The 13,356-nt window shown below is 42.5% G+C and overlaps 2 protein-coding genes across 2 annotated transcripts in view; both read right to left on the bottom strand.

Annotated features, from left to right (window-relative positions):
* Window positions 1-7,137, bottom strand: part of LOC308289853 (uncharacterized protein) — a gene marked incomplete at both ends in the record, with an annotated part of 100,147 nt that extends 93,010 nt beyond the window's left edge. The window contains one exon of the mRNA XM_080731622.1: window positions 6,857-7,137. Coding sequence (XP_080587748.1) covers window positions 6,857-7,137 — 281 coding nt within the window. The remainder of the gene's footprint in view (window positions 1-6,856) is intronic.
* A 1,702-nt stretch (window positions 7,138-8,839) lies between these two features.
* LOC308289845 (protein NLRC3-like) overlaps window positions 8,840-13,356 on the bottom strand; it is a gene marked incomplete at both ends in the record, with an annotated part of 71,751 nt that continues 67,234 nt past the window's right edge. Inside the window, one exon of the mRNA XM_080731611.1 lies at window positions 8,840-8,948. Within this exon, the coding sequence (XP_080587737.1) occupies window positions 8,840-8,948 (109 nt within the window). The remainder of the gene's footprint in view (window positions 8,949-13,356) is intronic.

The raw sequence follows: 13,356 nt of genomic DNA, 5'->3' as shown, positions 1-13,356 counted from the left end.
ATGTACAAAACACACACACACACACACACACACACACACACACACACACACACACACACACACACACACGCACGCACGCACTGCGACGTGTCAGCTATTTTCGGTGCTTGATACCACACTGAACTAAGCATAATCAAGACAATACAAGAGATGTGGCATGGATTTCTACACAGAGAGGGCAATTTGTTCAACATAAGATGCTGCATTCAAGTTCAGGAGAGTTTGGACAAGACAATTCTCTTAAATGCTGCCTTCAGGTATGGCATGTAAAGAGGGGCATTTGCATTTCTTTCACCATATAAAAACTGCATTCATGGTCTGGAGAGGGCACTTTTTATAGACGGATTAATGCTCTGCTCTGCACACACACACACACACACACACACACACACACACACACACACACACACACACACACACACACACACACACACACACAGTCACACTCACACAGACAACACATTTCTAGAACGTGTCAGTAATATGTTCAATCTCATTCTGTATTATCAATATGCCACAGACATAGGATGATACGTTGAAATATTAACTGTGAGCTGCTATGAGGCAACAATATCACCATCATAATGCTGAGACTACAGTAGATGAACAACAATATCACCATCATAATGATGAAACTACAGTAGATGAACAACAATATCACCATCATAATGATGAGACTACAGTAGATGAACAACAATATCACCATCATAATGATGAGACTACAGTAGATGAACAACAATATCACCATCATAATGATGAGACTACAGTAGATGAACAACAATATCACCATCATAATGATGAAACTACAGTAGATGAACAACAATATCACCATCATAATGATGAGACTACAGTAGATGAACAACAATATCACCATCATAATGATGAGACTACAGTAGATGAACAACAATATCACCATCATAATGATGAGACTACAGTAGATGAACAACAATATCACCATCATAATGATGAGACTACAGTAGATGAACAACAATATCACCATCATAATGATGAGACTACAGTAGATGAACAACAATATCACCATCATAATGCTGAGACTACAGTAGATGAACAACAATATCACCATCATAATGATGAGACTACAGTAGATGAACAACAATATCACCATCATAATGATGAGACTACAGTAGATGCAGATGCATGCAGTAGCTCTTGTCAACCAACAGGTGTCCTACTGCACCACAGAATTGAAATATCACAATAGAAGAACAGGGAGACCTTTGAATATCATGTTAACAGTGGTGTAAAGTAGGCTAATTAAGTAGCCTACATCTAAGTACATTTACTTAGGTACTGTATTTAAGTACATTTACTTAAGTACTGTACTTAAGTGAAATTGTACTTGAGTATTTCCAATTTCCAATACTTTTACTTCTACTCCACTACATCTCAGATCCAAATATTCTACTTTTACTCCACTACATTTATTTGAAAACATTAATTACTAGATACTTAGCAGAAATCAATTATAATATTATAAAACATACATAAACCACTTTAGCCTCATTTTATAGCACGGCTATTTGAAAATAGTCAATCTACAAGCTCACAACGCGTCACATCACAACGTGTTGTGCGTTTTACTTTTGGTACTTTGAGTACATTTTGATGCCAATACTTTTGTACTTTTACTCAAGTACATTTTGAATTCTGGACTTTCACTTGTAACAGAGTATTTCTATATTGCAGTATTGATACATTTACTTCAATAAAACATGTGAGTAGGCTACTTTCTCCACCACTGCATGTTAATAATACTATTGATTAACATTCTTTACCCTAGCCTGGTTAATAAACCAGACCCACCCAGTGAGGCTGGCACCACCAGACTAACTTTACCCTGGTTAAAATAATGTTTCATTCACTAAACAAAGTCATGGACTGCTGGCAGCTTTGAGAGTCGGCTAGTTCAGTTCCTTTGTATTAAAATATTTTAAATATAGATATTTTTCTTGATGGGGTTGTTTTTATTTTTTTTATTTTGAGCCTTTACATTGGCCTACCTGCTGTTAAATCTAGAATTGCTTACTACATTCACTAACACTCAGCGGCAGACAGAGCACGAGATTCTCTCCCTTAGGGTATTGATAACTGAACAGACAAGATCATTGTCAGTTTCCAACTCCAAATCTGAGGACTGTAGGTGTTCGGATAGGGTTTTTATGGGAAGGGGGGGGGGGGGGGGCTTAGGGCGTGCTAAGGCCTAACCTATTAATAGTTAGGCCTAAATCAGAAATTAGCCTACAAAAACAAATATGTTGCTACATACTGTACATGTACTGTAATCCCCTCCCATACACTAAAATGTGTACCCGGCCTGAATGGGTTAAAACAACTTGAGTTCCACACAGACAGCTTCCTCTCAACCACGTGGTTTATATTCAGTGTTTCACACAGACAGCTTCCTCTCAACCACGTGGTTTATATTCAAGAGAAGCAGGGAGCAAGCAGCAGCCTGCTCTCTGCATGTTGCACATCTGGTCTGCAACGGAAACACTGTGTGTGTGTGTGTGTGTGTGTGTGTGTGTGTGTGTGTGTGTGTGTGTGTGTGTGTGTGTGTGTGTGTGTGTGTGTGTGTGTGTGTGTGTGTGTGTGTGTACGTGTACAGGATAACAGGATACAGAAGGCGGGCTCTAGACCGCATGACACTGTTAACAATAACCTCCACCGGCTGTCTGTCAGTCAGTCAGTCAGTCAGTCAGTCAGTCAGTCAGTCAGTCAGTCAGTCAGTCATAGTCAGTCAGTCAGCACCCTGGCCAAAAGAGGCAATGTAAATGGCATGAATCTGCAGACACCAGAAGTGCCGCGGTTAACGGAAGTTACGCCATGCGCTGCAATCTTCCGGTGAAATTCTCCCGGTGGAAGTAGCACCGTTTCATGCCGTTTCAGCCTATGGTCGTAACCAGGCTTTTCTCTTCGCAGATGAGTAAGCCTGACTACGAAGGGTCAGTCTGTCAGTCACACGTCACACGTCACACTTTTGCCCTTCTCATATCTCCGCCACTGTTGCCCCAATCCATGCCAAAATTTGGCAATCAGTACACACTTGGTCTACACTCATCGACTCATGTCTTCAACAAGGATCTGTCCCATTTAGCGCCACCATCAGGACGATTTTTTCAAACACATTTGTGGACACTGCTCCTACAGATTTTGCCCTAAAATCACGCAAATCGGTACACAGTATGTCTACACTCATCTCATCATGGATCTGTCCCATATAGCGCCACCATCGAGACAATTTTTTCAAACACATTTTTGGACACTGCTCCTACACATGTTGCCGTAAAATCACGCTGCGACCTGGCGGTCGCTTATCTCCCGATTAGGGAGTCTTACTGGTACATAATGATACCAAATACACACGTTACTTATAGGGTTAAATAATCAACATAATGATGTCATAATGTTCTGCTCTGTCTAAATAAGCATTTTGTTGGTGACATCAATCATAAGATTCATAACCAGATTAACCACAGAGAACAAGTACAGACAGGCAGACTAGACAACAGGGCGTGGTACGCTGTGCACTTTCATTTCCTTATAATGTGACTTTGACCCGCCTCTACAGCTCTAGGGCTACAGTCAGTTAGATCAGTGGTTCTCAACCTGCGGGTCGGGACCCCCAAATTATTTGGGGGGGTCCCCAGACGTTTAGCTTAATGTTAACATTGTTTTCTCTCTCAACAGTTAACAGACCAACATACATCATAACTTATAATGTATGTTGGTCTTAGTGTATCTCACATTTATAAAGGGACAATTTAAAGACTTTAAAGACCTTTTTAGTACCTCTGGTCAAACATTGGTCAAATTGTCAAATATTAGAGGCAGACATTGTGAAAATAGCAGATCTACATGCTCACAGAGCATGTAGATCGGCTATTTTCACAATATGGAACAGATCGAGTCAAACTAAATGTAATGCCAACTGCAAACTCCTACAATTCCAAGTGCTTGTGCAGGGGGGTCCCCAGTTCAAATATGATTATTTCGGGGGTTGCTGCCTGAAAAGGTTGAGAACCACTGAATTAGATGATATCATGTCATCTATTCTACACAGAGGAACCAACACATAATAGTCAGGGAACGAGTTGGGCAAGTCCCACCATGTCTCATACAGTCATACTCTCATTCCAACTCCAAGTTATTATGTTATGAGTAGCCTATGCTATGACTGTAGTCAGTGTTTAAACACACAATAGAAGATCATTGGGCTGACTGACGTGAGGACAGGGTTCACCCTGCATGAAAACATGCTGAAATACAATGCCATGCATTTGTTGTCTTTTGTACTGTAGGAACACTATAGCCCAGTGGTTCTCAACCTTTTCAGGCCACAACCCCCAAAATAATCATATTTTAACTGGGGACCCCCCCCCCCCCCCCACCCTGAACCATTACATTTTGTATAACACGGTTCTATTGGGACAATAGCAGATCTACATGCATAGGCGGACTTTGCCATTTGCCCTAGGGGGGGCAGTCTTGAGCAACATGTCAATTGTCAACCTTATTTGGAAGCACACCACAGCTCTCAGCCCAACGATGACTGCAGGTCTTAATCATAGTATTCATATGATATTGATCTTAATCATAGGATTCATATGATATTGGTGAACACAACACAAGGCATAGAAAAGAAAGATCTCACAACAACATATGGCTGCTCATCCAGACCACGATGTTTACTGTAACAAATAAAACAAATACAATTTACTGTGCCAGACTCTGCCACCATTATTCCATATACAATAATACAGCGTTATATGAGATACTTAAAGTGTGGTTCCTGTGGAAATAAGCCTCGGTTTTCTAGGATCTCCTTTTAGTTGACCTTGTACCAGTGATTTGTACTGTCATGAAACTGTACTTTTTTCTATTGCAAACTTCTAATAAATTCTTCAATCAATCAATCAAAGCGATCCAACACAGTTATAAACCACTATCTGGCAGGCACACAGCCTACATACACATACAGTATTATTAACATGAGCACACAACTGTCTGAAGCACAGCCTATATCAGTACTCACTGAGTGAACCAAATTATGCGCAGCCGTGCACGCACACACATGCCCACACATAGACAGACACACACACACACACACACACACACACACACACACACACACACACACACACACACACACACACACACACACACACACACACAGTACAGTAAACAGTATACAGCAGGTTGTAAGTCATAGGGGTGTAACGATATAGTAACTGTATCGAAATATCGTTTTTAACTTAAAAAACCGAAGTATATCGAAATGAAAACAGCTAAAATCGAATCGTATCGTTTTATTTTGTATCGTATCGAATCGGCAGTGCAAAGAATCGATTGTATCGAAACTACCTGCTTGTGCATTGTATTTAACATATTTAGCATTTTTTTAAAGAAAAATTTAAAACAAGGGGTTTAATTACTTTTCCTTTCCATATCGTCTATCGATAAATGTGTGTAATTTCTGGGTTCATGTCAAGGTGCAGGTTTGTCAATATGCAATGTCCATATATTTACCAGATAATCACTGTGTTTACTTATTTATATCCATAATAATACATGTTTTCCTTAAAAACCTGCACTATCCACACCTTTCACACAGATTTAATTTCTTTGCTAAATAGTTACTATATCGATTTTAAATCATTGAATCGAATCATATCGTATCGCTATTAATGAATCAATATCGTCCATGTATCGTATCGTTAACCATGTATCGTGATATGTATCGAATCGCTATTAAAATGTATCGTTACACCCCTAGTAAGTCATATTGAATCATTGTCTCACCTAGTGTAGAAGTAAACGCCTGTTCTTGCGTCCTGCATATACATCCACAATCTTCTCAGGCGACAACTTTGCTGTTAAGTCATCCTCAATGTTCAGAATGGCAAGTGTTGTTGAGCGCAGCCAACATGGAATCCTCCTCATGGCAGAGAAACTCCTCTCTGTGGTAGCAGATCCAATTGGCAGAGTCAGTGCCAACTGTAGCATCTTGAACAGATTGGGACAGCTGTCCTTTTTAACTGTCTTTTTAAGATGGTCAAGGTCAAGTGAAACTGTTGTGCTTGACGAGGCAGCCGAGGCTTTCACCAGATCCATCTCTGCTCCAAGCAGGACAGGATGGATTTTCAGTGGCTGTGCATATCTTTCTAGGAGAGGTTCCACTCCGTTCTTGTCACATTTAAACACTGCTGCACATGCCTGTGCAAGTTCTATTGACTCCCCCGTGAACAGGGGTGTCACACCAAATTCTGGGCCCCGGGTACAATGATTCACTGTGGGGCCCCTGTGATTTAACTATTGAAAAATAGCAGATATACAAGCTCACAGCGCGGCACCGAGTGCCGCGCTGCGAGCTTGTAGATCTGCTATTTTTGAAAAATCATGAAAATCTTTGAATATTTCAAATCCTTCTAAGGTTTTTTGAAAAATCTATGTTTCGATGTCAGTGGAGCTCAAACCTTTTCATGTGAAGGACCCCCAAAATGATATGTATTTGGCCACGGACCCCCATCTCAAAATATTTAGTTCTCGGTGCCGCGCTGTGAGCTTGTACATCTGCTATTTTTCAATAGCTAAAGTATAAAATAATTAAGGCCCCTCCACCACCTTGGGCCCTAGTAACTCAGTCCCACTTTCCTACCCCTTGTGACGCCCCTGCCCGTGAACCGCCTGTCAAGTTCTGCGATCAGAGAATCCAATACGGGCCGATAAAGGTGTTGGCGAAATGTGTCACTCTCTGTCACACTCTGACTCACTTCTGTGACTGTCTCACTTTCATCATCCATTTGGCGTTGGCCCAAAGTAGACGTTATCAGGAAACCCGACAGGGAGGAGGGGGGTGGAGTCACTGGAGTGGTCTGCAGTTGGGCCAGGGGCAGGGGCTGCTGCTGCTTCAGCATCCTCCTCAGTTACAGTCACCGCCGCCACGTCTTTCACCTTGTCCTCGCTGAACCTTTTCTCTGATTCCCACACCGTGCTCCACGTATCAGTGTTTGCCTGCCTCAGAGATTTGAAGTGAGCTTTTAGATTTTCTGCAGCCTGGCAGAGCGTGGAGTTGCTGGACTGCAGGGCCTTGTGTGTAACGTGGATCACACGCAGCATATCCTCAGATAAAACCAGACATGCAATGAATGACATTCTTGTCATGTGTTCATTTAGGCCAGTGGCATCAACAGCCCATCTCCCTCCCTCATCACTAATGTCTTTTAGGCACCCAGTGATAGCAGAGTAGTGGGTTTTAACTGCATGCACGGCCCTCCACTTACATGCCCATCTCGTCTCACTGGGCTGTACCATTTCCTTTTTTTCGTGTGCAGTGATTTCTGGATTTCAATAAATTTATGGTGATTTGACGGTTGTGCAAATACAGAGTACAGTTTATCAATAACGTTCAGGAATGTTTTCACGCTGCGATTGACAGTGCAACACTCTACAAGCACCAGATTTAGTTTGTGTGCCAAGCAGTGAATATAAGCTGCGTAGGGATAGGTCTCTTTGATGCGCTGCTGTACTCCTGACAGGTGCCCCGACATTACAGAGGCACCATCGTAACTCTGTGCAACAATTGGGATGTTTTTGAGACCACCCATCTCCAGTCCTGTGTTTATAGCGTCCACGATCCCAGCCGCATCACGAGATGCTGAACAGTCAAGGAAACACAGAAAACGCTCCTTGATTTCAAGCTGCTCTGTATATCTTAAACAAATCGACAACGGTTCCGTTTTGGAGGACCTGGCCTCGTCTGCCATAATAGAAAAAAAAAAAAACAGTATCCTGCACAGTTTTTGCAATGTCTGCATAAACCAAATTAGCACATATTTCAATTATTTCATTCTGGAATTTTGGACTTGTAGAATTAAAATAATTTGACTGTATGCTTTCAAAATCAGAATCATAGAATACCAGCTGCAAAAATCACGAAAATTGCCCTGTGAGTCTGACTCTTTCCCCTCCCTGTGTCCACGGAAAGGCAATCCAAGTTTAGACAACAGACAACAGACATCAACCACTTTGCACAAATAAGATCTGTTCTTCTCAACAGTAGCTTTTTGACTATCTGATAGTTTAGCTGCAATAGAGCCTGTAGATGCACTCTTTTTAAAGTTGTCCCATTTAATGATGCAGTTCTTATGGCCTTCAGATATTGCGTGTTTGTCCAGTTTAGAGCCCAGCTTACTCCAGTCACTCACTCCATCCTTACGAAATGAATCCTTGACGCTGCTGTCATTCTGGAACTGCCGGCAGGGAAAACAAAAGACGGCGTCCTTTGCAATAGAATATTCCATCCATGGGTGCTTATTGTAATAAATGGTGGAAAAAGATCTTCTGCTTTTTCCAATCATTTTTTGGGGGAATTCAGATAGAACAAGTTGCTTGTGTTTTTCCCCAAGATCATCCACCGAAGGCCCCGCGGCCTCATCCACTCTAACTGATGGCCCCGGGCTGGGTGGTGGTTCTGGGGCCTCATCCACTCTAACTGATGGCCCCTGGCTGGGTGGTGGTTCTGGGGCCTCATCCACTCTAACTGATGGCCCCAGGCTGGGTGGTGGTTCTGGGGCCTCATCCACTCTAACTGATGGCCCCGGGCTGGGTGGTGGTTCTGGGGCCTCATCCACTCTAACTGATGGCCCCTGGCTGGGTGGTGGTTCTGGGGCCTCATCCACTCTAACTGATGGCCCCGGGCTGGGTGGTGGTTCTGGGGCCTCATCCACTCTAACTGATGGCCCCGGGCTGGGTGGTGGTTCTGGGGCCTCATCCACTCTAACTGATGGCCCCGGGCTGGGTGGTGGTTCTGGGGCTGCTGCTAGCGGCTGCGGGCCTGGCGGCTCTGCTGGGGCCGCTGGTATCTCGGCAGAATCTGCTGCGGTCGGGACCGGCTGCTGTTGGCTGCCGTCGTCAGGCGGCTGCGGCTCCTGTGTTGGCGTTTTACGCTTCAGAAATGGACGGATATCCATGTTTGCTGCTGAATTTGTTTGAGCTATCAGTCACGCTACAGGTACACACCACAGATATAAAAAGCTAGATACCTCGTCCACCCACTGCAGTTGATTGGAGCGACCCATCTCGCCTTGGTGGGCTCAAAAGAGGAAGTGTCGAGGGCAGGCTGCCACTCAAAAACACTACTGGCCAATCACAACGGGTCTTTTCCGGGACTTTTCCATTCAAACCTGACCGACCCACCGACCTTACGCACACAGAAGAATTCCAAGCCTGTCAATCAAAAATGCCCACCAAGGCGAGACGGGTACCAGAGAGCCAGAAGAGGCGTCGACCTTTTTATGTCTGTGGGTTCAGGTAGGAAGAGGGCAGACTCACTTACTTCCGTCTTCCATTCCATCGCACGTGAATGCCAAAAGAAAATCATGTCACATGACATGACTAGGCCTACTCTTAAATTAAATTATTACAAAACAACTAAACATAATAGAATTCATATGTATTTCCCACAATTGTTATTTTTATTGATAGTTAAAAAGTGCACGCAAAAAATATATTTTATTGAACATGTTTTGTCTAAAGTGCACAAGTCTGCCCGCCTGTCCCCCTGGCCATTTTGAGTGCTCTCCTTTTTTTCATTGGTTGAACAAATGTATTTAATTTAAGGTATTTGTTTTGTAGAAAGCAATATATTTTTTTCTGCATTAAGAGATGCTTATAAAATTTGGTATTTTTCCTTCTTTGATGTGATGCTATACACTATTAATATGAAGACTAATTTAGCTGTGGACCTCCTTGGGGTCCTCGGAACCCCACTTTGAGAACCACTGGCCTTTAAATAAAGACAAAAAGTATTAGGATGAAAGATTAGACCTGCACACTGCCTCTTGCTAGTTCAAGACAATCATGTATTAGAGCAACATTACAATTTACTGCAATCCCTAACTTTTTGTCTCCACCAGCCGAAAGGCATGGGGAGAGACTCAGTTTTCGACCCTGTCCGTCCGTCCGTGTGTGAGTGTCTGTGTGTCTGTGCGTCCGTCCATCAGGTTTGACCAGCTAATCTCTGGCACCGTTGGCCTGGTCACTGCCAAACGGTGCACACACACTCCCTGGATACCAATTCAGAACCTCTGCCCCACGTTTTTAATTCACATGGGCCTGTTCTAGCACCACCAAGCAGACCTTTGCGAAACTAACTTTTGCCAGTACTCCTGCAGATTTTGTCCAAAAATCACACAAATGGGTAGACAGTATCTCTACAGGCAGCTTGTGATTACAGAGACATTCTGCATGCACATTCCCACTAGCTCAAGGAACAGCCACTCTTTTCACATTAGCCTGTTATAGTGCCACCAGCAGGTCGACTTTTGCCAACCACATTTTTGGATCAAAATGCCTCAAATCATGCACGCAATCATGTCACATTGCCGTTAAAGGCCAAAGAAAACATGACACCCTTTTCACATTTAGCGACGCGGCGGACGCGCCACCAGGACCAACCTGACCTGGTGGAGACCTGTGCTCGGAAGAGCACTGCTTCTAGTCTTTTTCTTTTGTGAATAGGACATTATTTTGACCACTCTGGAGTAGAGAGTATGTTATGTTATGTTCCTGTGGTCAGGTAGGACACCTACAGGTTGAAGAGGGATACTGCAGTAACTAAAAACAGAAGGTAATAAATCCATGCTGGAACATGAACGTTAATCTGATTGTATTGAATGTTTCCATTTCCCACAAAAGAATATTAAAAACTAAATGTATTAGTAGGACAGTATGAGTCACCAGAAAAAAAGGATGTTTTTGATGACTTTATCCTGGTTAAAATGGAGTTTGAAGTTACAATGGGTGTGTATGGGGACGGGCCCAGACAGCATAATGCATTTCATATTAATCACACAGCTGATTAGACTTAATGAGCTTGACCTGAGCTTGACCTGAGGATTTAAAGTATACCACTATAAAGGAAACTGCAAAGATTTGGTTGTATTCAACATTTATTTTTTATAAAAGCAGAAAAAAGGTCCACAGTAAATTGGAATTGTCTGATGGATATAAACATATTTGGTAAAATAATTTGTGACTCTCCCTCTGTCTGGCAGAGTCACCTTCCTTTGTTGCAAAGAACAAAAACAAATCACACAACAAATGCTTCACACAAAATTAAAATAATGCATAAGTAAAAGCAAAAACATAGCTATAATAATAATAATAAACAGTAATAGAGACTAGGACAGTGCAAATTGATTGTCATACAAATTATTGCAATCAATGATGTGTGTATTTGGCTTTGGACATTGGAACATTTAAATCAGACTTGCCTTTTAGGCTTTGTAAATAAAAGTTGCATAGAACATAAAAAGGTAAATGGTGCATTTATACAGCGCCACCTACTGCTCATCAGGAGCAACTGGGGGTTCAGAGTCTTGACTTAATTATACAAATAAATGACTGACAGTGACTGCGACCAATCATCAACATACATAATGGACTACGTCCAAAAAAACAACAACCTCTTAACAGACACAAAGCCCTGAAGACGTCACATGACTCCTTACAGCTAGGGTCTTCAACAGGGGGTCCGGGACCCCCAGGGGGTCCTCAGAGTTACTACAGGGGGTCCTCCAAATCTTTGTGTGATAGAAGCTTTTTTTCTCCTTTTTTATATTAACCTTTTCAAAGCCACGGGGAGCCCCTTAATGTTAAAACCGTACTATATCGCACATCCCAGCAGGGAGTCTCAGCCACGCCGTACTTTCCCAGACTTTGTCATTAAAACCGGAATAAATGATTTTGATCCGAAAATCGGCGATCGTCTAACCTTCCCTAGTCACCACTCATGCATTGATAGCTCATGCACGGTCTGACATGAAGCAGAGGTGACGTCAGCTCCTTTCCTTCTCCAAGGCTACTCCCAGCCATTCGTTTGCTGTCTGTACCCTGGTGCTCCTACAGCAGCCATGCTAGGGGCTATTTTAGCGAAAATTTTCAGTTCTGCTTTTGAGTCACACATGGATTATTTGCGGGGACATTTACGTGAAGGGATCGCGCACGCGAAACGCACGGGGAGATCGATGATCGGCCAAAACCCCCATTCTATCCCAACGGAGAACCAGATAATCACGGTGAGTTTATGACCTGGGTAAAAAAAAACAAAAAAAACAACGGCGCTGTCCAAGAAGGAAGGGCGGCGGGCTCATGTTTATAAACATAATATTATGTCTCAGATCACAATACAATAATAGAAATTTCACGGCTAATCTACCAACCACCATTCTATTTCGGACGGCAAAGTGTTAATCACTTCTTGAACCCTAGCGTACATATTCTGATAACTTTAGCCAAAAATAGCAGATCTACAAGCTCACGGCTATTTTCGGCAAAGAGCTTTGGTGTAGAAGAGAAAAAGAGCAGACTAAGTACAGAGCGAAAGGTCACGTTTAAGGTCAAGTGGTTAAATATCTGAAAACACAAATTGACATGAAACCAAAATTCACTGATGATTGTGCCGTCAAACAATGAAACTATATGGAATCTATGGGTTGTGGGGGTCCCTGCTTCATCTCTCTCTCAACTAAGGGGTCCTTGGCCTGAAAACGTTGAAGACCCCTGCCTTACAGGGTATTGTTTGGACAAGAAATCTTCCAGTGGAAGTTATGCTAAACATAAGCAACAACGTCACGTGCAATATAAACATGGAATGCATTTTTAAAGGTGAATGCAGTGACCACTTATCCATTGCATCCTATGGACGGTGGGGTTCATTTGGTGCAGACCTGTGCGTGCATTTACTGTTAAGGCATCTATAGAGACACACGGGAACCTACAGATTCACACCCACAATTGAGACAGTGACACCACTTGGGGTAAGGGAGAACGGTGCACTGCAAGCCAGCCCATAGAAGTCAAATTGCAATTAAACTGTAGTTAGCCTACTTTTAAAATAATCCTACATGAACTGAAGACAATATTGAAGTAAAACTATGTTTCCAAATGTATGGACTGTCTTAGTCAACATATCTTCTTGTTTTCTAAATAGATGAAGTGTTTAACATTTAATTTGATAGTTGAATGTGTTAGCCATACAGAGCAGAGGGGAGACGGCAGACAGAGAACATGTCTAGAGCACCGCAGTGTGACATTACATTGCTTTGATAATGTAAACATTATGTTTTCTCATGCCAATAAAGCCCTTTGAATTGAAATTGAAAATTGTTTCTATTTGGTTCGCCATGATGGTATGCCTGATTTTATGCTTGGTTGAGTGCTGAAAATAGCAGATCTACAAGCTCACAACCTGTCGCGCTGCGTCGCCTTGTAAGCTTGTAGATCGTCTATTTTCAGAGAGCAACACCCGAGCGCAACCAAACATAAAATGTATTT

The sequence above is a fragment of the Nannobrachium achirus genome (genome assembly GCF_963921795.1).
Source record: "Nannobrachium achirus genome assembly, chromosome: 1".
NCBI classification, from domain to species: Eukaryota; Metazoa; Chordata; class Actinopteri; order Myctophiformes; family Myctophidae; genus Nannobrachium; species Nannobrachium achirus.
This window is presented reverse-complemented; position numbering and strand designations above follow the sequence as displayed.